General features: G+C 34.2%; 1 protein-coding gene across 5 annotated transcripts in view; it reads left to right on the forward strand.

The window, feature by feature from the left end:
• Positions 1-13,128, forward strand: part of LOC123311879 (ichor-like) — a 55,753-nt gene extending 42,625 nt beyond the window's left edge. For 4 of the 5 annotated variants that reach the window (XM_044895991.1, XM_044895992.1, XM_044895990.1 and 1 more), the window contains exon 2: positions 10,893-13,128. In XM_044895991.1, coding sequence (XP_044751926.1) covers positions 10,984-12,438 — 1,455 coding nt within the window. In that variant the 5' untranslated portion in view covers positions 10,893-10,983 and the 3' untranslated portion in view covers positions 12,439-13,128. Of the gene's footprint in view, positions 1-127; positions 163-10,892 lie in introns of those variants that run through there. The other variant, XM_044895994.1, reaches the window with a different exon arrangement.
• Positions 13,129-26,822: the final 13,694 nt, after the last annotated feature.

Consider the following 26,822-nt stretch of genomic DNA (forward strand, 5'->3'; position numbering starts at 1 on the left):
GATAAGAAATGATTATATATTAGAGATGAATATCACAGCTAACTCATGAATTCGTTATTGATATCGAAAATTAATTAAGTACCTATTTATCGCCAACGAAATTACAGTAACTCATTTATTGTTTTAGAAATACTGCTTCGTTCACCAAGTGGAATTGAAAAAGTGAGTTTATGTTTGTTTATCTAATATATGTAGTGGCTTAGTAACATATAAAGTTGAAATGGTATATGCTAAATGCTCAAAAAAATTTCAGTCTCAGGTTCCTAGGAATGGCATAGCTTATTATGGAAAATTAAAAGTGATATATCTATTTATCTAGGCCGAATTGGAAAACAATGTAAGAGAAAAAAAAATTTTTTTTCGACCTGTTGAAATAAGTATTTGTCAAAGACTCACTTTGTACATGTATATCTATTATTAAAAGTCCTTTTATCTATTGAGGATGTGGTTGTCTGTAGAAAAGCTACCATTTTCAATGTGCAATTCACCCACTTTGGAACATAACCCCCAGCAAGGAGATTAGATTAAAAATAATTCAGCGTTTCACAAACCACGGACACCAACTGAAAATGAGAAGTCTGGAATGCTTTGTAGAATGAGGAGTTGTGCGATCGGTAAATTTTAATGTATATTTTAAGGCTTGAATAGATTTTGTCCATGGTCTTGACAACAACAGAAGTTCAACTGGGCTTCGTTCACTCTATTAAATGCCAGCATCTTATCGCGTGTTCTCTTTGGCAGTCTTTAAAATTTCTGAAATTTATTTGTATTCAAGCAACCTGTGTAATTTGTATATCAAGCTGCCGGAAAATTTCCTGAAAGTGAAACATAGTATTGCCCCGTAATTTTTTTGTGTGTAGCAGGGGGAAAATCTGCAAGACAGACGAACCACCCTCATCTCCTGAGGGGGAACAGTGTGGGGTTTCTCACTCTCCTGAGCTCGAGACCCACTAAAAACCCTACTGCTTCTTGAATTTTGGTTCCGGGCATTTGCCTATAAACCGTTCATCTCTTGGTCGGTTTTCTTCTCGCACACTATCGTGCTGGGATTTATGTGTTTATCCTCTATTGGATTAACACTTTATTGAATTTTTCAATAAGTTTCTGTTGTTATTTTAATCTCTTTTTAATTGATCTCTTGGTCTCCTTCGGTAAATTCGCATTCTCCTTGTGTCTTCCTCTGGGTCGTAGTCCACTAGTCTCCTGAGTTCTTGATTCGGATGGTTTTTCGCTGTTTCGAATAATTTCTCTGCTTTTCTGTTCATGAATTCCGTTATGGTTTCCCATTTCAGGTCCTTATAAATCTGTCTATTCCTGACAAACCAAAGTGCATCTATTGCACATCGTAGCAGCTTGTTTTCAGTGGCCTGAATTCTTTCGATATGACTCTTTGCCGCGAAACCCCATATGCCCATTGCCCCGTAATAATTGACCTTTAGATAATGTATGGTTTTCCGGGATCACCCCATATTGAAAGTTTTGGAGGGGCGGTCTCCCCTTCTACAAGGTTAAAAAATCAGAATGTAAAATTCGCTTGACCTATGTCTCTCCTGGATTGCGTTAACGAACTTACTCTGTGAAAGCTTTTGATTCAAATAGTAAGTTATAATAACAAACGTACTTTTCTTCCTTGGAGTATGATCTCTGGGCAATAGAAGAAGTCAGTTGGGATTTCGATTGAATTAAGCTAGTTTTGTTGTAGTGGGCTCTGTAATTCATCGAATACACATCTTGGAAATCACCCTAACCAACGTTATAAATTTTCCTAGGCGGTCGCATGTATAAATATAAAATATACATCTGCATATAAGTAGACAAAAACAGATATTCTTTTTTTTTCCTCATTTTTCATCCGATAACATAAATCATTTCGGATGAAGTACAAAACCAGTAACTTTTTTCCACGTCCTTTTTTCAATCCAATATTCTTGAAGATATAAAGAATGCTACATTTGCGCTGAATGAGAAAACTCCGTCTTCGCTGATGGAAACACCAGTACGTACCATCAAGATGTTGGTACGGCTTGGTTGTGGTAGGGATTGCAGGGTACCAGTCTGCTGTAGCAGTGGTCTGACGGAAGTGTGTTAGCAGCACGAACGACTGCTCTCCTACTCTCTCAGCACCAATATAAACAAATGAGTAACGGTACTTTTCACTTCCACTATTAACATCTTGTTGGCAAGCTCATCAGTAGCGTAGAAAAAATGGGAACAGTTCCAAGGTTAAATATGCAGGTTGCTCTTCTTGGGCAAAATAGCAACGGAATTACTTACCTTGTGTTTATATCTATGTATAAAGAAGGGATAGCTCTTCTTTAGTCTCGCTGAAATTAAAAAGTTTGAGTGACTAATGTACAATACTTAAACAGAAATAAATTACAACAGGATTTCTCGTATCTCCACAATGTCAATTATTTGAATAACTCCAAAATTTGGTGCACCCTCGATAGGTGAATACTTTGAAATGAATTATAAGAACCTACCTCAAGATTTTTTTTTCCAACAAAATGCAGCACCATCTACCAGTAGAAAATTTTTGAGTGAAAATTGCAATAAAATTATTAATTAAAAATTAAATAAATAATGTGTTGCGTTATTTTATTCCAAGACAGGAATATCAATATATTGATAAAACAGTGTCCGATATGAATTTGGTTCCAGATCTCGTCCGCTACAACAACATCGCCAACTGATGTTTCTCTCCTTAATGTGCGCGTTTCCCTTCTAAAACGTTTTCTGTAATATGTGATCGCATTCAATGCGAACTAAACTGAAAACCAAAGATTATAGAGGATAAAGGAGAAACGCCTTCATATCTCTAGTAGTTAGCCTGTGCTTGCCACATTTGACAATGAGATGGCGCTGAAAACGTACCTACTACGTATCTACAGAAAAACTGTTTAACAACAGTTTCCTGTTTTACATATGTATAATTGGAGGGTTGCGAAATTCGAATTCTACACCTGAGCAACAAAATAGAAGTTTTTGGTTTGTGAACATGATGTTAGTGGAAGGTGTATAGCATAGTGAGCATCAACCTTTGTATTGCTTTCCCTGTATGCCTAGACACGTATACATACCGACTAGCCGCCAATCTAGGATATAGATTAAACCAGCTGCTGGCGAATACAGATTGGAATCAAATACAGTGAAATGATTGGAGTAATATGTAAATTATAGTGTAGAGCAATAAATACCAGAAATCTTTCATTTTTAGAGTCGTTTCATACATGTTCCGTTTCGCATTCTTGTCGAATAAAATATAAGTTCATGAAAATTCGATAAGTTAACTAATTACTTACGTGCGTGATTATACAGGGAGAATTCAACATATCTTTTTTAAGCTTTGATATTTATAGATCAAAATTTCGAGTGAACATCATCCAATTTTATACCAAAAAGAAACTCAAAGTAAAACTCGATACTAATTATGGTTTTCAGAATATTTTGATTTGAAAATTATGATGTAATAACCGATGCTAAAGTAATGATAAAAAGTTATCATTTATTATTATTAATTAGTATGCATTTGTGAATTTCAAATTTTTTGTCGCGTAAGTGAGAACTCATTGATGAAACGGATTCATATGTTGGAAAAACAGGATTAGAGGCTTTTCTTTCTAGTGTATGAATTTTTTTTCTTCAATTCTCTTTATCTTGAATACAGAGAGGGTTACGAAATTTTTTCACAGAGCAAACCCCAATGATTTTTCAGTTGTCTACCTATTCTAGACACGGGGTCACCTTTTTTGAAACACCCTCTATAAATCAACATTTCTACATCATTTAGCGGTTGATTCAAGCACTATACGAATTATAAAAAAATATATATATAAATAAATTGCAAACCTGATTGACAATCATGTTACTCGTCTTTGACCGCTTTATCAATACAGAAGGTAGTATAGTATAGATAACTCTTCAAGGTGTTATCAAAGATTATAGAGTAGAAAGATAGGAAACGCCCTCATATCTCTAGTACTAAAAACCGACTACATTTTGGCCAGTGAAAACACATTTGACAATGCGATGGCGCTAAAAATGAACTGTCAATATAGAAAAACTGTTTGATAACAGTTTTCTGTTTTATAATCGAAGGGCGCGAAATACAAAATCAATTTCTTGTATTGGATTTCAATATCGACTTCGTTGAGACCAGAAAACAAACATCCTGAGCAACAAAACACAAGTATGGTTCTGATTTGTGACTAGGATGTTAGTTTTCATCTGAACATTGTTCGGAATCAATTACACGACTCTACAAAAAAAATTTCGTTCTATGTCCTAACGTTTTTACTAGGATTTTCCGGTTAATTATGCACAAAAACGAAAATAAAATACTTTTTTTTGGTATAAAGTTTGCTTTTGTGATGGTTATAGTAATAATACTCATTCTTCATTTTTTTATAATTTTTAATACTTTCACAAATGACCGTTGAGAGTGGGGTGTTTACCCTTACAAAGTCCCGCTGGAAGGCACTCGAGTCATAAACAACGATCAGGTTTTGTTTACAAGCCCAAACAAACTTTAAATGTCGTCCAATTTTGTTTTATATGTGGTCAATTTATTGAAATTCGAGGCATGAAATACGAATTAAAGACATCTCACGTTTTCTTTGAAACCTATGAAGCATATTTTGACTTTCCTGTTTAGAATCAAGAGAAGCCATGAGCTCCACATGTTGCTTGTAGTTATTGCAAAAGATGTTTGGGGGTTTAGTGAGAGAAAGTTGTTATGAACATAAAATAAAAAGTAAAAGCGTGCACTTTTAAATTATTTTCCACTTTTTTTGTGAGGTATGTAATTTAATAGTAAAACTCTATAAAATAATAAACATATTTATTTCAATAGTTTTATTTTCAATAAAAAATTTAAATCAGAGATTTCGAAAAATATCGTTAAATCAGTCTCCTGAACACAAAAGCAAACTTTTTCTTGCCATAATCTTTTTTTCGTTTGATTAGGATCTAAACTATCGAAATTTTATGCTTTGCAGTCAAAGTCAAATTTGGTGTTGACCAGTGTTATTGATATCAATGAAATATTCTATCGGATGTGCTATATTTTTATTTTCAATTTATAAACATTTACAAAAGTTTGAAATTAGGGACAACGAAGAGAGCTTTGACTAGGACAACTCTTGTGATCTGCTGTGTTATAGGTTTTAATTCTGCGCAATACGTTTTTCAGATATTATGAACTTAGTGGAATTTGTACAATTCATAATTTATATTAAAAATCAATATGAACCAATATTCAATAGAATATCATAGCATACACATTTCAGTTACTCACATACCTATTATTTAGAGAATTTTCGGGACCACAATTAAAAAACCTTTCAGAGGTATAAAGCAAAACCTGTATGTTAGCCCGTCAGTATAGATTCTTTATAATTTTTTTATGATTTAGTTCATATTTTTTGATTTATCACATGCATTTGACATTCTTGATCTAAAATACATGAAGACCAAATTGTATAATATTGGATTCAGGGGTGTGTTCTTGGAGTGGCTGATGGATTTCCTGCTTGATAGGAGTATATGCGTGAGGATCCGTGATGTATTGTCGCGATGCCTGGGCGTGAACATGGGTGTTCCTCAGGGTTCCGTGCTGGGCCCATTGCTGTTTTTATTGTTTATAAACGATTTGGCGGATTGTTTTGATTCCGGTATTTTGACTTTGTTTGCAGATGATGCATCACTACTGGTTTTTGCGCGATCACTTGAGGAACTTATATTGAAAGTGCAATATTTTATGGAAAAATTTAAAACATGGTGTCAATCCAATGGCCTAGTAGTTAATCTTGACAAAACTGATTTCGTGCACTTCAACTTACGAAATGAACATGTCCTGCGTATTAATTCTGATAATAATGAATGCAAGAGCTCTGCAAGCACTGTCAAGTTTTTGGGCGTGTTTTTGGAACACAACCTGAAGTGGGATGCTCATATTGATCACGTGAGCAAAAAAATCAATTGTGCTAACTATGCTATCTCTCGAGTAAAACATACTTTGCCTCTTGATGTAGTTCTGAGTGTTTACTACAGTATGGTCTATACCCATCTCTCTTACAACGTGATACTCTGGGGTAATGCGGTGCAAAGCAGGAGAATTCTGATTGCACAGAAGCGTGTATTACGCAACATATTTGGGTTACATCGTTTGGACTCCTGTAAACCCATCTTTATAAAACACAAAATTTTAACTTTTCCGTGTATTTATATTTTGAATGTTCTTTTGTTTATCAAGAATAATTTTGCAAGTATGAATAAAAACTCATCCTATCATAATTATGCAACCAGGTCTTCCAACCTGTTGAGTATTCCAAAGCATAGAACGAATAAATTTGAAATGTATGTAAAATACCAGGGCATCCAATTTTTTAATCATCTTCCTAGAGTTGTGCAGGACTTAAACTTTAAATCATTTAAGAAGTATCTAAAGGAGCTATTGGTTTTGAAGGCTTATTATTCCATAGATGAATTTATGACTGACACCAATTTGAGCTACTCTCATTGAATCTATGTAATGTCATTTGTATTTAACCTGTCTTTTTTATATGTACTAATGTATGTATTCGTTTATTTATTTATTTTTCTTTCATAGAACTTATCTATTTATGTATATGCATATATGACTTGTCCTATACACATCAATGTTTGTGTCTTTTGGATCAATAAATGCTATTTCTATTTCTATTTCTATTTCTATTTATGACACAATATAGGTACAAATTGATTAATGAGTCAACAAAACACTCAGAGCAGGTTTCATAAAATTTTGAATTTCCAAACAATTTGACAGTCACTCGATGACTCGATACCCCAAACAAAATCAATAAAACCTTTTCATTTCTGAATATATTGAAGGAGTAGCAATTTAGAATCTTTGAATGGACGTATATAGAAGTCATAATTTTCCCTAAATAGGCCCTTCATGCAAGGGATGCTTCCTGCATACAACAACTTACGTGGATGAACAGTTCTCAATTGACTTGCAGTAAAATGTTCATTGCACATGGTGTAGTCAGAAGTTTATCCACTTCGTAGCACTGAAAATAAAGTCGATTGTTACCAGTTTTAATACTTACAGTCCCATTTTTCTTTTTATTTGATCCACATTTCTTCACCATACAATAATTTTCGAACGATATTTTGAGGTTTTTACCAAGAAATTAGACGAAAATTTCAATAATCCCCCAACAAGAACGAGTTTGATAAACAAAAGGTGGTACGAGAATCAAAATATTCAAAACCTCTTTGATCAAAATGGCCATCTGAAATCTCACAAAATTTCATATGTTTCTGCAAATGTCCCTCGAATTGATATTTTAACCAGTCTTAGGGCCTGAAAAACACTTTTGAAACACAGATGGCGCTCACATCACTTTAGTCGCTTTGTTTATTATATTTCTACTCCATAATCTTTGGGTGTTATATTATTTTTCGTTTTCGTTATTCAGACTGTCAAGTTAAAGGTACTGATTACCTACTATAAATAATCACTCGTTTTTAAAATTAATCTTTCACTTTTTCCTAGCGAATGCAGCCTTTTTTGTATCGAGCGTCCAGTATACCGTATACGGTATACGGTAGGGTAGGCATACGGTATCACATCGTATCTGCTGTTGCTGCTCGGAAATCGGGCGACCGATATAGCGAACATATTTGTGTTAAGCACCAAGTACAATGATTTTGAGATGTTGGACATTGTCATATTTGTTCTTTATGTAGAAAGGTTCGGTTTTGTTAGCATTTCGAAGCTGTGAAAAAGGGGATTTTTATTTGACAATATCTTGCAAAAGTAAGAGGCATAATTTTTTCGAAACGATTGAACACATATTCCAAAATATTAAATATGTCCAATTCGAAATTATATGACTCTGTTATGTTTGTGAAATCATATTCCTTATAAGGAATGAAGGAATAATCTTGCACATGTGAAAAGGAACAAGATTATTACAAAATATTAAATAATAATATACAACGTATATTGTATATTGATCAGAATAATTCGGATCATTCATTTGGTAAAATGATTATTCCCGAGTACTACATTATTATTCACGCAGGTATTCTGAGAATGGGGAGCTTTAGTCTTCCCTTATGAAGGATGCACATTTCTCTGCAGAAACATACATCACTCTGTATATCTGTAATGAGTAGTCTAACTTACCCAACATTTTTAAGTCTAACCTAAATAGGTTTCTCTCGTTGAGTTGAATTTGTCATATAAGTTTGTATGGTCATTCAGCGAATACCGTCTGAATACGTCATGCACATTGGCATTGCTATTGGCTTCTCGCAATGCATTTCTTTCTTGTTTCGCATCGGATTCGCACATAATGACATAATGGTCATAAAAGTTTTTTGATCACCATAGATTTAATAATCATTGAATGTCGTGGTCACATTTGACAAGAAAAACAAACAATATATGTATAGTGTGATTCATTTTGAACTAAAAAGTTGTAATTTCTCGATAAAGGTAACGGTTTTTAAGAATAAATAATAATTTGTCAAGAGGTGCGTAGCGTGAGTCGTACAGGGTGGAATAATCTTCGAACTTAAATTTGTCAAGTAGGCGGATATCATTATAGGAGCAAACCACTAATAATTTTTTATTGCCTACTTGATCCCATGGAAAGTCTGCTCGAAATAGATTTCCAGGTGTCATATTCCGGGGCCAATATGTAGGCAGGGACTGTTCAAAAAAATTATTCAAAAGACCCACACTATTCTTTGAGAGGGTATCACTCCTAAATTATTTTCGAAACTATTTATCCACACCCTGTATAATAGGCGAGAGCATTGATGAATAACCAGAAATTATAATTTTCGCTCTTTATACAATATTATGAGCCAAATAGTCGATTCTAAACATTCATTTAATCTAATTTTTCCATCCAAATCCATACACATGGTAATAGAAATAAATATAGGACCCATTAAATATAAGTCATTTCGAACTAACTGTTTATATTTGATGCACCCAGAATTGTCGGAAAACAGTTCAGGCTGAATCCAAAATAATACAAAAATTTCCTTCTTTACCGAAAGCGATCCGGCAATACTCGATTTGAAAGGCAGATACTTCGGACTTTGCCGATAACATGTAGACGGTATCCCGAAAGTAAACCGCCATAAGTTAACCATGAATTCAAAATCAAAAAGTAACCGTATTTTTCTGAATGAACTATACGCCAAAACGGCTTCGTTTCGGATTTACAGAGTGATTAATTAAAAAACGCTAATAATTTAAATTAAGTTTTTATACAATTGTCTTGTCTACAGAAATTGCTGAAAATTTTGCAACAACATCAATAATTAAGCAATGCATCGTTTTGTTTTGTCTCGGCCAATTTATAACAAAAAGGCATCAGAAGAGTTTTTTTTTCGAACAAGGTGCATTTAGCAGAAAATGTATCGGTTTTACAATGGATTTTTCAATTAAATTTCAACATCCTGTGAATTCTGAACGAAACTTTTTTGACCTATAGTTCATTAGGTTACGGATTTTGAATCCAATGTCAACATTTGTTCACTATTAATTTTTCAAATTTCAAATGAGTAGTGCTGAACTGCACTGTAAATATTCACAATTTGATCGAAACCACAAATTGAAGTAAGTTAGTTTCATATACAAGGACATTCTTTATGATGATTTATTCGATGTTGTGTATATATTTTTTTCAACATTATTCGATTCAAATGTGAAAAACTTTGAAATTTTTACAAATGGAGCATCCATCTCATCGTTAATATCTCTGAAACTTCTGTATAAAAGAATAATTTCTATCAGAACATAAAACACCAATCCTTAATCAAAGAATTAATACTCCAATTCATTATACAAACTGTTTCAATTATCATGAAAGTCAGTCATTACAATATCCTCAAAACTCAATTTCTTAAAATTGGAACCAACTCTTTTATTGCTTCTTTGGTGTCTGCGTTGAAGGGTTTTTTTATCAAGCATATCCACATGCCTCTTCTATATTATACATTCATTCACCTCATTTCAAAGAATTCTTAGTACGCGAAAGCTGCATCCTCATAAATTTTTAAGATTGCAAAACCAGCATCCAGAATATATACCTACAAACCTACACAGAATAAGTTCTTCTGAAGTACCTGATGAAAATCCGGATTTATTCCAGAAAATCATTTGGACAGTAAGGCTACTTTGTTTCAATAGGGAATGTTTGACCTATCTGTCATATGTGTATTAAACATTTTCCTCGTATTTTTCAGCATATATTCCCTAGGAACAATAGACAAGGTAGAACCACCTTGTCTACTGTTCCTAATCAGAATTCCTAATTAGAACAATTAAAAAAAAATTAAGTTGAGGATTTTGTATTGACTGATTTTGATATCTCTGAAATAGTCTGTAGAAAGAACTGGGACTTTGATTAATCGAAAAAGTATTCTTGTTTCTTCTTTTGATGAAAACACAAATTTGAACTCATTTTTGTACACTTCAAAAATATTAACCTCGAAATGAATGCTGTATTCGTATATACTTATTTTAAGTTGATTCCTTAAATCGATCGAAATATGGCGAAGAAAATTAAACAATTTATTGAATAGATGTGGAATTCCATACAGAATATGACTATAAAAGAAAAAATATGTTATTGTGTTCGAAAAAGACCAGCAGGTATCATTTCCGGTCGAATCGGAAAAAGGATGAAAGGATCTGAAAATTGAACACATGTTTCATTCTGAAACTCAATTGCGAAATTTCATCTTTGATAACTCCGAATCCTTTCTGTAAATTTTATCATAAAAGGCTCTGTATATTCAAAAGTATAGAGGCTCTGTTCATAATTAAGTATGAATGTAACTGAAAAACAAGCGTCTAATATTTTCTCTTTTTATTCCAGAAATCGAAATGTGGCAGAGCCTTAAAATTTATATATTTCTCCTGACGAAATCGGACGGCATTTAGCTGGATTTGTGGAAAACATCATATTTATGGCGACAATGAAATATCCGAACATTTCTGCTGCTACTAGCATGGCTATCAGTGGAAGTGGATCGCACGTTGAAGAAGTTGACTTATATTCGTGTTGGCAGAATTCCGCTCCTGATGATTACATGGATACGAACAAACTCATTCTAGATAGTTCTATTACTAACTTAGGTTCTGACAGGATACTAATGAATGGATGCCTGGCTGAAGAAGACTACGAAATCGAAAGTAAACCATCCTTAGATAACTATGAAAATATACTTACTCCCAGCAACAACAGTTTGGCCGAACTGAAACCCCTTCCTCCTTTTACTGGATATACTGCAAATTTAAGTATCAACGGTATTCAAGGCCATCACTATCATACGATATCCCAGCGTGTTCCGGAAGAAAATAACAATTCATACGGAAACTATAACGAACAAAATGTTGTTTCTAGTTCTACATGTAGTACAATCAACGATAACTGTGATGAAATATTCTCTAGCGAAGATACTGGAAATGTAAATTATATAAATCCAGATTCAGCTTCAGGATCTAACTACGTAGAATATAGTCCAACAGAACACGCGGAATCCCTTACCCAGGTTAAGACAGAAATGAATTCCTATGATATGACCCAGCTAGGAATGGACATTTTTGGTTTTATCGACACGACTATGGTGGACACAACTGTAAATAATAATAATCCTGAGAGCGAGGGGACGTCAAGAGGAAGTTGGACAGATATTGATCATTTGATAGATGCGGCTTGCGAAGGGCAGACCAGGAACCTAATAGGTCAAGATGGCCTTCCCGAATACATATTGCCAACAACGCCTCCTAACGATTTCAACGGAAGCAGTTCGAACATAGACTACAATATCAGACCAAGCCAACAGAATAATTCAACTTTACAGAGCCTTCTGAGTAATTCCTTTATGCCATTGCTTCAAAACAGACTTCAGAACGGACCACCAATAAAGCAAGAATCTCCTAGTTCTACCAATTATGGCTCCGATTTGATATCTGCCTCAAGTCCTCCTGCCAATGTTGTTTCCACTACAGATAACCTCATGTTGACTGTAAACGGACGGTTCGTCAACCAATACGCCCCTGTTCATAATATGGATGATCACAGGATGAGATCTCCAGACATGCTCCATAACTACCCGCACACCACCACGACCACCCCCAACATCACGAAGAAAGCCAGAAATAAGGCGCAGAAAAGACAATCGCCGAGTTCCTCTGTTTATCAAAGGGATCCAACATCAGGGATGATGGGCAAAGAGAAACCAGTTCATAGATGTTCAATATGTAATAGGGGATTCCTGAATAAATCGAATATTAAGGTACATATGCGAACTCATACAGGGGAAAAACCTTTCAGGTGCGAGACTTGTTCGAAGTCTTTTCGCCAAAAAGCTCATCTACTAAAACATCAACAAATACATAAAAGAATAGGTCGAGATTGAAAGAATTGTTCAAAACACTATTTCATAATTTGACGAATGTTACCTCACTTAAAAATTTACTCACGATTTACCTTTTTAGAATTGAGTATACGAAAATTTTTATAATTCGAATTTTCTCATATTGCAACTGGTCGAGATTGATATTCAAAAGTAGATTAATAGTTAAGGGGTTGGTTGCCATTTTGGTATGTGATTTGCTCGTGTCGCACGTTGATAGGGATGAAGGTTCATATCAATTAAAGTTCCACAAACCTAGCACGAACAAACTTTTTTCGAAAATTGAACTTCCAACAACTTCACACAAATTCGAGAATATCAACAAAAGAAACCGCAGATTCTTTTCTACGACTTTTGTTTGGGTTATTTTTTCATTTTACGCATTTGTGCATGGGCAATAGTTATTTTCCTAGCAAGTGCGGAAAATGGTACTTTCCCGCACGAAACCGCCGAACGATGCCTGAGTTCGGGCAAAACACTTTCCGCAACTGTTAGGAACAATATTTTTTCACAAGCGCTTGGAATATATAAATATACCCATTTCACGAAACAAATCACATTTGATTTGATTAATTTATATATCTTATAATGACAGAAGTGATTTTTCATGTCGTTACCATGGTTATCCCATCGTTGGGATAGAGCATGACATGACATGACAGCATTTAATTTATACTCTTTAAGGGGAAGTAAGAAGAAGAAGAATCTCCATTCAAAAACAGCATTAACTTTCAATTTTGTACGTAAAGTCTCAATTTTTTTTATTGAAGTTAAAGGACGTCTTGATGTCACCCCGTCTCATTTTTTCCAATTTGGTTGTTTTTTATGAGAAAAAAAAAGTTGAACTTTAGTATCTATGAAACTTGTTTTCACAATCATTTTTCGACGGTTTTTCAACATATTTAGATAAAAATAACAGCGGGGTGACATCGGCGATTCAATTGTTTATATATTGCAAACACTTTCATTGTAATATATTCCAAAATTACATCGAAATTAAGGAATAACTTAAAACTATTCAATATTTTCAATGTTTCCGGGAAATGAGTACATCCGGGACGGTTGCCGAAAATAGTTATTTATATGCCAAAGACGGACAACTGTCTATTACAGTCGAGCTCGCAAATTGATAGCCTCGGCTGCGCTTAGGCTATCAAGCAGGCGAGACAATGAGACAATCTAGACAGTTTTTCATCCTTGGTACATGAATAACAATTTTTGGCATATTATATTTTTTTCGTCGACCTCACATACCTTTATTAAAGTAAGAAGTTAGCCGTTTTATGGCCTCATCTAGATGACGAACAGCCGGACGAAAAGTAAATCAGTATAAAAAGTGAATCGGGACGAAAAGTACTCGCCTTCAAAATAGTCGACTACGTAAAATGTAATTTTTTGTTAAGGTCGACGAAAAAATATATTTACATTCGTTGAGGGAAAAACAATATTACTTCAGTAATATTCTCATACTGCGGTTCAGTTTGAATTGAGAGATTTCAGAAACATAATTAACAATAGTATGTTTCCATTCTAGACTCTATAAATTTTCACTTGTGAGTTGTCGCGATATAGGGTCTCCGTTCGGAAAATTAGATTTAATTTTTTAAATTGATTCCGACCATCAGTCCAAACAGCGGACATGAACAAATTATTCAGCACATCTATGCATTTCTACATCTGTGAAGCCCTGTCAATCTGCAACTAGACCTGGCTTCGAGACAAACGTGGTCTTTAATATTTTTTATGGCACAAAAATTCATACCAATAATCTCTGCCACACCAACAAATCACATAGAAATTTTTGCACCCAGCTCCTTGAATATAACAAATTCTCGGTCCAATAATGGAATACGATATTTCTATAATAAGGCACAATATCGTACCCATGTTGCTTGTTGAACAGATTCAGATTTGACTTTTGTAAGAATATTATAATACTTCTCTCAAGTTCCAAAAAAATTGATGATTAATTATAAGCGTTTTGAATTATCAAAATCAACATTTTTCAATTTGTATATGAAGAACATTCTCAGTCAAAACCAAAGCATGCCTTTTTGGTCGATGAGTATCCTGCGGACGTGTGCAATACTATCTGAAGATAGTTAACGCTAATCTACAATAGTTAATTTCCAAAATTCTTATCAAAAAGAGTTCATCCCAAAACGAAAATGTATAGAAACTATATTTCTTCTCATGTTACTGCTTCCTATGATTAAACTGACATTGTCTTATGATGACTTTCGGGTCGAACTGTTTGCATTTCATTTATTGTGGTGGTTGTTTCTGACTTCTTATTCTTGTACAGAATTTATTTGTAAATATATTCTCGATGCATTCCTGCATTGAACGTTTTCCTTCGTTTCCTGAATAATCTCTTCCATTCGAATCATTTCCAGAACTTCATTTGGAATTCCATAAACATTGAAATCTGCAGAGATTACGTCTAAAACAATAATTCCAATTTCCTCAGGTTCTTTGATGCACTTTTGTGATAGGAAGATACTTAATATTTAAGTGTAGTATTTGTAATTTTACAAAATCTGTTTATATTTTTATATGTGAATCTTTTAACGATTTGTTGGTTATTTAAAGGAATTTGTATATTTTGTATGAAAGTAACTTATTTATTTATGACTTATATATAAAAACAACTTATCCATGCGGAACTTATTTTAGGCTTTGAGATCTCAAAGAAAATTAGACACTCAATCTTTTTCGCGGGACATTTCAATTTATCTCTCCATTTTTTGTGATAATTTGATATTTCCACTAATGATTCTTGATGATGTGTAAGTGATCTACATCACGAAGCATTTCTTTTAAAGGTTATTTTTATTCTGTAAAAAACGCGAGAAATAATTTTTGTATCGATGTACTGTAGCGCCTCATCAACTCGTGAGATCAATCCGTTGCTATAGTCTCAATCTCTTGCAATAGAACAGATAATAATATTGGGGTCATATTTGTCACACAAAATGGAGAATAGGAATCTTTTTTTTCAATTTCTAGGCAGAAAGAACGATTTTTTCGTCCTTGTGATATCTAAATGTAAGCCTAAACTATTATAGAAAAATCAGATTCGTTTGGTCTTTGAACAATTGTGTATGACATTGTATCCTCGTATTCGAGTGGGCTTTAGCAGTTCGAAACTCAAGCCCCTTCGATATTGTTATGATTTAATTGTTGATTATGTTAATAGGAATTGTAATATAGAAAACGTTTTCAATACGAAAAATCGAAAATTATCAAGGCAGTTTTATTTTTCCTGGATCCAGACGAAAATTACTGTTGTGATTTTTTGCAACTCATTCTATCCATAGGCCGGTGTTTTTCATTTCAGGTACAAACGAGCAAGGGTTGTCGTTCAATGAAACAGCAACTACTTACTTATAGACTTCAGGACAAAATCGACCATTTTTACAAGAATTTCCTTTTTTATCCAATAATCACAAACTCTCAGCAAGAAAGAATAAATAAACGAGGGTACAATAAGAAAAAAGAAGTGGCAACAAACAGAAAAATAAAATATACGTAAACGAAAAAAATAAAACGTTAGTTTTTTTTTGTGAAAAAGGAAGCAATCTATAGAGCGGATTGCAAGAATATTCACTTTTTCACCTAGAACTAGGGTAGAAATCTTATCAACTTACGAAAACACCTATTCGCTTTGCTCTGAACACCAAATAAGTGAAAGACCCCTAACCCAGGTTTCATGGGCTTTGTATAGTCATATTAAATCCTCCTTTATCTTTATTACAGTAATGGTAACAAACATCGTTAATCGTGCAACAATATAGGTAGATAGATAGTTTTCTTTATTTCAAATAAATTACAATGCACTTATGCAATTTTACTAGAATCACATCGGGTTTTCACCCTTTAATCAGATCCTGAAAATACTCGAGTCATTGAGTTGTATTGATAATAACTCTACACAAACAGTTAATCTGTGAGGCGCCAACCTAACGTTGACCTAAAAATACGCTTTTGCATGGACATCTTCCCAAGCATAACTACATTATCAAAATCCATACTTAGATTACATTTATGTCAACATGGATTGCATACAATTGGACTTCAAAGCTTTTGAGGAAAGCGTTTTTTTCTATGAAAGTTGCATGTCATTGTGTTTGTCCCAACGCAAATATAAATCAGTTCCAACTCCCTTACTAAATATGAGACACTTTCGCTAGGCTGATAATTTTTCTCTGTACAAATTGACTTTGAACTCTTGGAATTCCGGAAGGTAAGGACCATAGTTAGTAAAAAGCATGAAGAACCTCTTCTTAGAATTTTGGGTAAGTAGGTTTAAACGTTAGAAGTTAATTATCCGCTTGAAATCAAGTTCCACTTTCTCTTCTAGCAAGTGCCATGATGAATCCCTATACAGTACAATGTGTCGTCGGCGAAATCTCTTCACAAGTTGAAAGATTATTTATTATGTATATAACTATATAGGGTGTGCAAGTTTTGGCAATTTTCACACAATGATTATACGGGTAATTGGCAATAAAAACGTTCTTATCTTCTTCCTAACTTTTCTCAAGTTTTCCACTGAAAACCGAACAAAACTTTAAAAGTATGATCTTGAACAAAATTCGTTTTACGCCCTATATAAAATATTTCAAATTACATTTTGCAAGATATCCCTTGTTTTGAGTAAAACAATTGTGAAACTATACAAAATGTTAACTTTACAATGGAGGATAATTTGGCCATACTCTTTAGAAACTTTTTTGTTGCAAATTGCTCTGTGAAATTTTACCGGAGATAACTTGCGCACCCTGTATAAAGAATGAATACAAAAAGTGAGTTGCTGCAAATCTTTTTTTCAAGTGCCTTCACGTATAGGTACAAGTATAACAGAGGTCATGTGAAATGAGCTGTTTTTATTATTATTCAGTGGATGAAAAATGCTTCATTATATGATGTAATGAATCCCCTATTTTAGCAACTCAAATTTCGAGAAATGTCCCCCATATACGCCTAGGGAATCGATATTTCATTTCAGTTAGAAGTTGGAAATGAAGAGGTAAGTCTGGCACTATTTAGAATTTTTTCTAGGTTTTTTGCATCGGGTACATTTAGGTATGGTTTCTTCAGTAGCTGGTAAGGAGTTTTGTAGTTGTGTTCAAGTTTTCTTTATGCATAACCGCATTAAATTATTGTAACATCACTGTTGGCCTAGAAATATTCTGTGACTCTTCTTCCTGAAGGTTCTCTTCTGAATACACAGAATTTCAAAATTCATACCCACTACGATGTTACAATCATTTATGAAGACCCCGTATGAAATAAATTCATTCCTATTTATTCATCAAAACTTTTCTTTATTTGTTTGTAATAGGTTGTGACTTCAACCCCACCCCAAAACCATAGAAAAGAGGTGATTTATGATAAAACAATAAATGTGATGGTCGAATACTAGGAAATTCCTGAATGGTGACGAAAGTTACGTTGAAAAAATACTCAGTATGAAAATTATTCACAAAGTTGTCAAAAGTTTCTGAACTAACCCATTGACTTGTCTGAGTGTTCTTCGAAATTTTGTTTCATAAGCTAAAAAGCCATGTGGAATTTTTGCTGAGCCAACCTGTAAGAATCCAATCAAGTTTTGGTGTTGAATTAATAACTTTCAATTTTGTTGTAAACCAAGATTAATTCTATAGGTTTCTTATTTCTCAAATTGAAAAAATTCGAAAGAGACTCTTAATTACTTCAGCAGAAATATTTGAACTTTTTTTCGACCATAGATTTCAAGACAAACAAAAAATTGACAGTAGGTATAGGGGGAGTTAAGAAAATGAAAGGGTTTTTTAATTTTTTCTACTCGAGGGATTGTGGACCTTTTCAATGAATCAGAATTCCATAACATCAGATCAGTAAGAGCCACTTCTCACTATGCTATTAATATATTGAGTACTGAAATTTAATTGTAATTGCGCGCGCATGGGATTTGTATGAACATGTATTTCAATTTTCTGTACTTAATTTACTCAATTTAGCATAGCCAAAAGTGGCCCTAGGACTTGAATATCTTAAAAACACATTGTATATGGCTATTCTCTGCTGGAAATCTGTTGAATGTCTTGATTCTTGACAGGCGATAAAATCAACGCGCATGCATTCCGAAGAGAAGATGAAGAACTAACTAGATCAGCTTTGAATATACCATATGTATACATGTGAAACCGGACAAAATAAACTCGTTACGAAAACGATCAGTATTATGATGTCCTCAATTCGCAAGTCACTACGTCCGACATGTGGGAAGTATGTCCGCATTGTAGACCCCACTGCACGCCTCTGGCTATCAGAAGTAAGCCGCGTTCCACTTTTAACATGTTTGAATATCAGAGTCGGCACACCAAAAACGTACCTCTGCAAGAACGTGATGTTTTTAATTGTGAATAAGTAGTTCTTTCCTTTTCGAGAGAGCCGAATTTCAGGTGGGCCAGATCTCGATCGAGATCTAGAATAGGAACTTGACGCACTGAAGAATTTGATTGCTCGGATTTTCGTCGAATCGTTAATACTCTTCAGATCCTGTTTCCATGGTGTGGAACCGATACATAGTCTCGTGTTCGAAATTTCACATTTAATACCGATGCTTAAGAGCTATATCTATCACGTGGATAAATCGAGAAATATAACCATATGCAGTTAGGATTTTTATAAAAATTTTCATTGACTTTAATTTGAGACACATCATGCTCCATAAAGTCAACAATCTTTTGGGTTATAAGAGGTCAAGTGTCATGGTATATTTTTCCAATAAGAAACGAAGAAAAGAAAAAAATTTCAAATACGTTTTTAGGCAAAAAACTCCAAACCTACTGGAGATGGATACAAGTGATGCGCTAGCTTTTGTCTGCCATTGACAGGGCAACAATTTTGTGATTGAACATTTAAATAATCGTATTCTGCTGAAGCTCGAGCTCGAAATCAGTTAAACCTTAAATTAGCGACTATCCAGATTTAGGATGATGTATCCTCAGATTGAGATATTCAGCATAGAAGCTTGTACCTATACATACAGGGTGTCCGGTGTCCCGTAAAGACCACGTCAAACGAAAACGGAAAGTAGATCAGAATGTGCTCTACCTGATGTGAAAAAATCGTTCATATGAAAGTCTCACACTTTTCGAGATATTTGATGTTTTATGAAAATGTTGAATTTTTTCACTTAAAATGCTTTCTCTCTTGCGGAAGCTACAATTAAATACTTTTCGAATCAGTTTTTTTTCCGTAAATTTTGTTGAATGATTACTCCAATTCATGCAATGAAAAATACCACAAAATATTATACAGGGATTCTGAAAAAAAAAATTAAAATTCATGTTCTGAAGGAAGTGTTTTTTTGTGCTGAATTCTATCGGACGTGGTATAAAAAAAAGACACTAGAACTTTTCTGCATATTACGTTGAAAAGTTGCCCATTTTGTGGGGATTCCGAAAAGGTAAAATACAGGTGCTAACCTTCTTCACGGAAAAAGATATTTGAATGTTTATCGAAAATGGAGCATTTCTGTGAAAAACTGATTTTGTCACCTTTTCCACAAATTCTTTCATTTTGCAGATTCTGCTGTGACATATTGAATAATTTTCTTGAAAAATGTCAGTTAGTCCTTAAATTACTTATAAAATGAAATTATTCATTAATTGCAATGATATGATGTAATAACGCACAGGACCTTCAACATCAACAAATCTATTGTGAGGAAACTTTATAAAAATATCAATAATAAAAATTCAGGATTCTTATCAGAGCAAATGCTCAAAATGACCACCCCCTTCGCTAATACATGCCCTGCATCTATTGAGAAATGACCTTTTCAAACCATACAAACTTCTCCCCGCTATTTTGGCTGCTGAAATACGAATGCGATCCCTAAGTTGTGCTTCATCTCTTATAGGATTCGAATAAATTTCATTTTTTAAAAAACCCCAGTAAAAAAATCCAGAGGATTTAAGTCTGGTGAATCATTTAATCGCATCACATCGTATCGATGTTCGAGAGTTCTTTAGGCAAAGAAAAAGAAATAAAAAAACTCAGTCAGTGAATTAGCATCTTAATAACATTTTATTGATTTGTTGATTGATTATTTTCAGCAGGAAGTGCAAAATGAAAGTATTCATGGAAAAGGTGAAAAAATCAGTTTTTCATAAAAATGCTCTATTTTCGATAAACATTCAAATATCTTTTTCCGTGAAGAAGGTTAGCACCTGTATTTTACCTTTTCGGAATCCCCACAAAATGGGCAACTTTTCAACGCAGAAAAGGTCTAGTGTCTTTTTTTTATACCACGTCAGATAGAATTCAGCACAAAAAAACACTTCCTTCAGAACATGAATTTCAATTCTTTTTTCAGAATCCCTGTATAATATTTTGTGGTATTTTTCATTGCATGAATTGAAGTAATCATTCAACAAAATTTACGGAAAAAAACTGATTATAAAAGTATTTAATTGTAGCTTCCGCAAGAGAGAAAGCATTTTAAGTGAAAAAATTCAACATTTTCATAAAACATCAAATATCTCGAAAACTGTGAGACTTTCATATGAACGATTTTTTCACATCAGGAAGAGCACATTCTGATCTACTTTCCGTTTTCGTTTGACGTGGTCTTTACGGGACACCCTGTATACATTATTATTCATGGCGAGGAATCTCAACAAGATCATCGTCTGCTAAACATTCATTTTAGCTTTGCATGATGTCCGATATGAAGTAAGCAGCAAATTAAGTGGGACAGCTGGAAAATTGAGTAGTTATACCTTCGGCATTACATTGGTGATGTTGGATTTTCACGCAAAGCTTTTTCCTTCGCCTGTATGCCACTGGTAAAGGGTTTTTGTTCAATCTCTTCTTTCTCCGCAGGGTATGAATGTCAGACACCAAAAAACCACATTTCCAGATTTGAGTTTTTATACTGGGTGGCGTGGGTGGATGATAAGCTCAACAGAGAATCATTCAGATTATTTGATCATGATTGATCATAAGCAGTGGCTTGCCTGAATGAATCTATAACTGTAATGAGTTCCATTCATAGGCATTCAAATTGGAGTTGAGTGAAAATAGCATTATTTCCATTTCCTGTAGAAAAAACTTCATCGAATCAGACTGATGTCAATGGGGGAAATTCTACAATTATAGGATTCTGCTCTTGGCGGTTCTTGTGCACATATCGCGCACAAATATAGAATCTACACTGCAAAAATATTAGCTAAGAAAAAATGAATATAAAAATTTCACTTGAAATTAGGTTGATTTTTTTATCTTATGTCAGAGCTTATGCAAGTCAATGCAGTTAATATTTTTATTATAAGATATTCAGTTTAGACTGTATCTGCAGCTGTTATATAAAAAAGTCGAATTTATACCATAAAAACAGAATATCATTACAATAGCTGTTTTTCTATAGCAACGCTATGGATCGAGAAAATGACGAAAATGTCCCGAGGTAATGACCTACCAATCCACTCAACATAAAGAAAAACTCAGTAAGGCCTCTCAATATTCCTAAATCCTAGGCCAATTTTTTTTAGCTCATGGAGATTTCAAAAATGTATATTTTTCAAAGATCCATCTTTGTATAAAGGTGGATCTTTGCACCACTAGCGAAAAATTCAACACTGGCCAAGAAGTGACAAAGTTATAGCTAGAATTTTAAGCAGAACAATTGATTGCATAAATGTAATCGGAAGGGAAACCGAAAATTTAGATTTCCATTGCAATGATAAATGATAATGATGAAATATGAAAATGTAGTATCGCTAAATTAATGCTAGTCTAACTAAGCCAAATTTTCAGCTGTTCCCTTGCATTTGTTGCCTAGTTCAATAAATAAGTTATTCATACATAATGAATATACCGAATTATCAGACTCACAAGGGAATGTGAGATAATCCTTGAACATTACTGAACACAAGCGATTTTTATTGAATGTGTATCAGAAGACACGATGAAATTGTTATTATAATATATCGAAGGTGAGCCCCATAAACCCCATAATCAGAAATTTCATCGAAAAAGATAAGGACAGCATCCAAAATAGCCACCGATCAAATTGTATTGGAATATTTCACAATCATGAAAACAACATTAATAGCTAATGGCTGGCTGGTCGAGACATTCAGAAGATAGAAGATGAAAAAAAATTAGCATACAGAAAAAGTTTTGCGTGCTTAGATCTTCTTGTTGCAGAAATAGGTAGGTATACATAACTAGCAGGCCAAGTTGTGCCAAAAAACCATAACAAAATAAATCGAATGAATCGGTTCTACCATTTCCTGTCTGTAATCGGTGCTAACCTCACTTTCCTCAGGTTTGTCAAAAAGACGACTGACGTAGATTTGTTAACATTTGCGTTCGGTAACCGTCAAAAATTACGAATTTCTGAAGCTCTCTTTTTCTCAATTGCGATGCGGCTTTCGTATCGTATTTGCTTGGCACGCTCCGGATATTCGTTTTTTTCATTTTTCGCGGCCATCAATGAGCAGCTGTTCGCTCACATATTCCATCTAAATCAGTTGATTTTCCTCTCCTACCTCTCCCACTCGGTGCTCACGAAATTTAGTATATCTGTTACCGGCAATGTATAGGCAATACAATGCCTAGGCAATGTATAGAATGCCTGGGTCTTCTAGGCAATGTATGAAGTAATACGAGTGTGTTTGTCCATTTCATTTCAAAAATGTAGCATCGTATGATTACCAGTGTCTCTTTCTATAAGTCCTTTAATTATTATGAAAATTCATGAAATATATCTTGATTCAAATTTTGTGAAAATTGGTAAAAAGCATAGAAAGAATGACATTGCCGGAAAGAGACTGCTTTTGTTATAGGAAACTCTATTTTTCTGTGCTCGTCAAAATTTGAAACCATTGGGAAAAAGTGTTTTTGAAAATTTTCTATTATTTATGATGATACAAACCATATGATGTTATATATTTTTGAAATCAGTGAAAATTAAGCTTTCAAAAAATTGCACAGAAAACTAGTGTTCTCATTCAAAAAAACATAACTTTTGGTCATAGCTTCGTAATCAAAAATCCTGCTAAAAAGCCGAGCACGCCACTGGATTCTACGTAAAAAAGTGCCTGTATAATGTGTAAATTTCAGAGCTCTATTATCAGTATTAGCGGAGATATAAATTTATTTCGATATCGCCATTTTTCCAATTTTTGCTTTTAACTCTAAAACAAAAGAAAGTGGCCAAAAATCACTACTACTATTGTAAGTTTCTCAGAAAAAGAGAACGAGAATGGGGTATCAAATTTTGTGTATCTCCTCTGGTTTAAAAACTGTAGTGCTAAAATAACGAAATTTGCCCACCCTGTACATACCTTCGAGAACTAGGTATAAGATCTAGAAGAAAACGGATGACAAATTTTCGAGCACTTTTTCAGAGAAACAAAGAATGGTGAAAACCGTTGCCGTCTACTATTCTTCGTTTTTGAATTATTAGCAAAAAAATTTTATTTTGACGATTTCGAAAAGTTCTCATAACTTTTTTGTCTTCGAACTTATATATCTGAAACTCGAACCTTCTGAGGCAATATTATACGTAGAATCTACTGACAATAGTTATTTTCCTATCAAGTGCGGAAAGTGATACTTGCCCGCACGAAACTTCCGTTGCCCGAACGATGCGAAGCAGAGTTTGGGTAAGCAGTTGAGTGCGGGCAAGACACTTTCCGCAAGAGTTAGGAACAATATTTTTTCTATAAGCGCTTGAAATATATAAATATATCCATTTCACGAAACAGATCATATCTCATTTGATTAATTTATATATAATGACAGACGTAATTCTGCATGTCATTACTATGGGTTTCTCATCGTTGACGTTCTATGCATAGAAATATGATAGAATTTAATTTACTCTATAATATTTGCGTGCGGGAAAGTGACTCTTTGCAACTTGGAATGCGTGCGGGAAAAAGGTTGAACGCGCACGCTTGCAGAAAAAAGATATTTTTCCTATTCATAAATATCAAATTCAATAAAAGTTTGCATTTAAAAAAGCGAAAGTTTGCCTAGTGATTCGAAATGAAAAAATATTTTGAGCTCGTTAGTGGATTCTACGTGAAAAAAAGGAAAGTTGGAAGGTTCAAGTTTCAGATCTTTAACTTCAAAGACAAAAAAGTTATGAGAACTTTTCGAAATCGTCAAAATCTCCATTTTTTGCTAATAACTCAAAAACGAACAATCGTAGATAGCTACGGTTTTCACCATCATTTGTTTCTCTGAAAATGAGCTCGGTTCTTAAGATCCCTTCAGTGGACATAGAACTTTTCCCATCCTGTACTATTCATTATGTTTTGTAATATGTAATTGATATTATTTTATGATTGAAACATAGCATTGATATGACTTGTGGGAATAATATTAATTAGAGAAAGATCAAACGTTGTATATATTAAAACAAAAAACAAATATGGTTCCATCAGGACAATAGTCTTAATCATGAATCGTTGTATGAATTAAAACAAATATGGTTCCATCAAGACAATAGTCTTAATCATGAATCGTTGTGTGAATTAAAACAAATATGGTTCAATCATGAATCAATTTGGAATGTTAAAATCTTAGAACATTTTACGGTTTAAATGTTCCATGAGCTGTAATCAATGCACTTTAGATTTCAGGATTAGCAGAAGGCTAATGGAAATTGATCATTCCATAGAACTGAAATCGCGATTTTTCTCTAGCTGAGTGCCTTACACTCATTACCCTCTATGCCCCACTCTCAAGAACGGTTGAACCGTTGAACGCATGGAAAATTGCTTCGGACAAACCTATAGAGAATTTCATCATGCAATGATTGCATTCATAATGAACGCAAAAATAATTTAAGGCTCATAGAGGAAGATAAGTGAGGAAGTAACCTCCTTGGTGGTTGGAGTTCATGAGTTGTAGACTACGTAATGGCGAAAATCGCTTTCATGGGAGACACAAAAGACCTTGTTGTTGTTGATATTGCAGTGCAGTGATATAGGAAGATATTTCATAAACACTATTTTTTCTGAATTTTATTGTTTCGGCTTGTGAAGATTGTCATTAATTTTATGTTATGCTGAAATCATCTTCTATTCTCCAATTTTCAACATATCATTACTTGATTATATCTTAATCTGACATTTTCGAGTATGTTTGATCATATTTTGGTTTTTTTCTATCCTATCCTATCCTATCCTGTCTTACACAGATCCCCCTATAAATGCAAATTCAGGGCAAATATTCGGTATGGGTACTCCACATGGCCCAAGTTATCCACTTAGAACATAGATACATGGAATGGCCATTCAGTGCTACGAATGAATGGTTTGTAGTCCACACATTCGATGTTTCTCTGTCTAGAGCGACACTAAGGCAGTGGCGTTTTATTGAAAAATTCACATGCGTCCTGTCTAATCGTATTGAAAATTGATGCGCCAATGATGTCCGAATCAACTGTCTCTGGGATTGAAGACACTAAGCAACTATTTCACTCTAGTCTTTGGAATGTTTATTTTTCATTCCATGTATCTATGTTCTAAGGTTATCCACCCTTAAATTAATCCGACACTCCCTAGTAAATTACAAACCCCCAAGAGGTCTCATCAACTAATTACGACAATCCATGGCCTAGACTGCGAATGCTTTTATGAAGCGATTCCCTGTGTTAATCGTTCATTTTGCGATTTTAACAATGTTTAATTTGTGTGCTCATGGACTGTGGGACCATACGTTGGCTCCTAGTCCCAAAACTGTGCTTGTAGCCTTGTAAAATCCCACCGCGGACCAACTTCTCCTGCCCAGCTGTAGTGTCGTGGCTAGGGGCTCGCACAGGACTAATGATGCCAAAATTGCCAACTGTCAGATAGTTATGGACTGCCGGCGGTTGACAAACTATAGGCACCTTTACACTAACGCTCTTTCCTGCGCGACTAGAACGCCCCGTGCCAATCGCTTGGGAAAGAATGCTAGTGTGACAGTGACGTCTAGCGATGGCACAGCACCATAAGTGTCTTCATACAAATGTGCTTCCAAGGCTGGGTCTCACATCGTTGGCAAGCGCATTCAAGAAGGGACGGTAGGCATTGCACTCATTCAGGAACCATGAAATCATTTCTACCCGAGGAAGAATTTATAATCTCAGTAAACTGCTCAAGGTAATATTTCACGGCGCTGGGAAAAATCCCAGAACCTACATCTTTTTCAGGAATTCAATTCACATTTTTGTTTTAACAGGATTTTGAACCAGAAATGTTACCTACTTCCACCCTGGTAAAACTACCCTCTGCCATGGCACTCAGGAACTGGTTATCTATTCTACCCTGACGAATCCACGTTTTCTCCGGCAAACACTGTGAGTCTACTCAAGGGGAAAAATGTTCATC

This window comes from Coccinella septempunctata, chromosome 4 (assembly GCF_907165205.1).
Source record: "Coccinella septempunctata chromosome 4, icCocSept1.1, whole genome shotgun sequence".
Classification (NCBI taxonomy): domain Eukaryota; kingdom Metazoa; phylum Arthropoda; class Insecta; order Coleoptera; family Coccinellidae; genus Coccinella; species Coccinella septempunctata.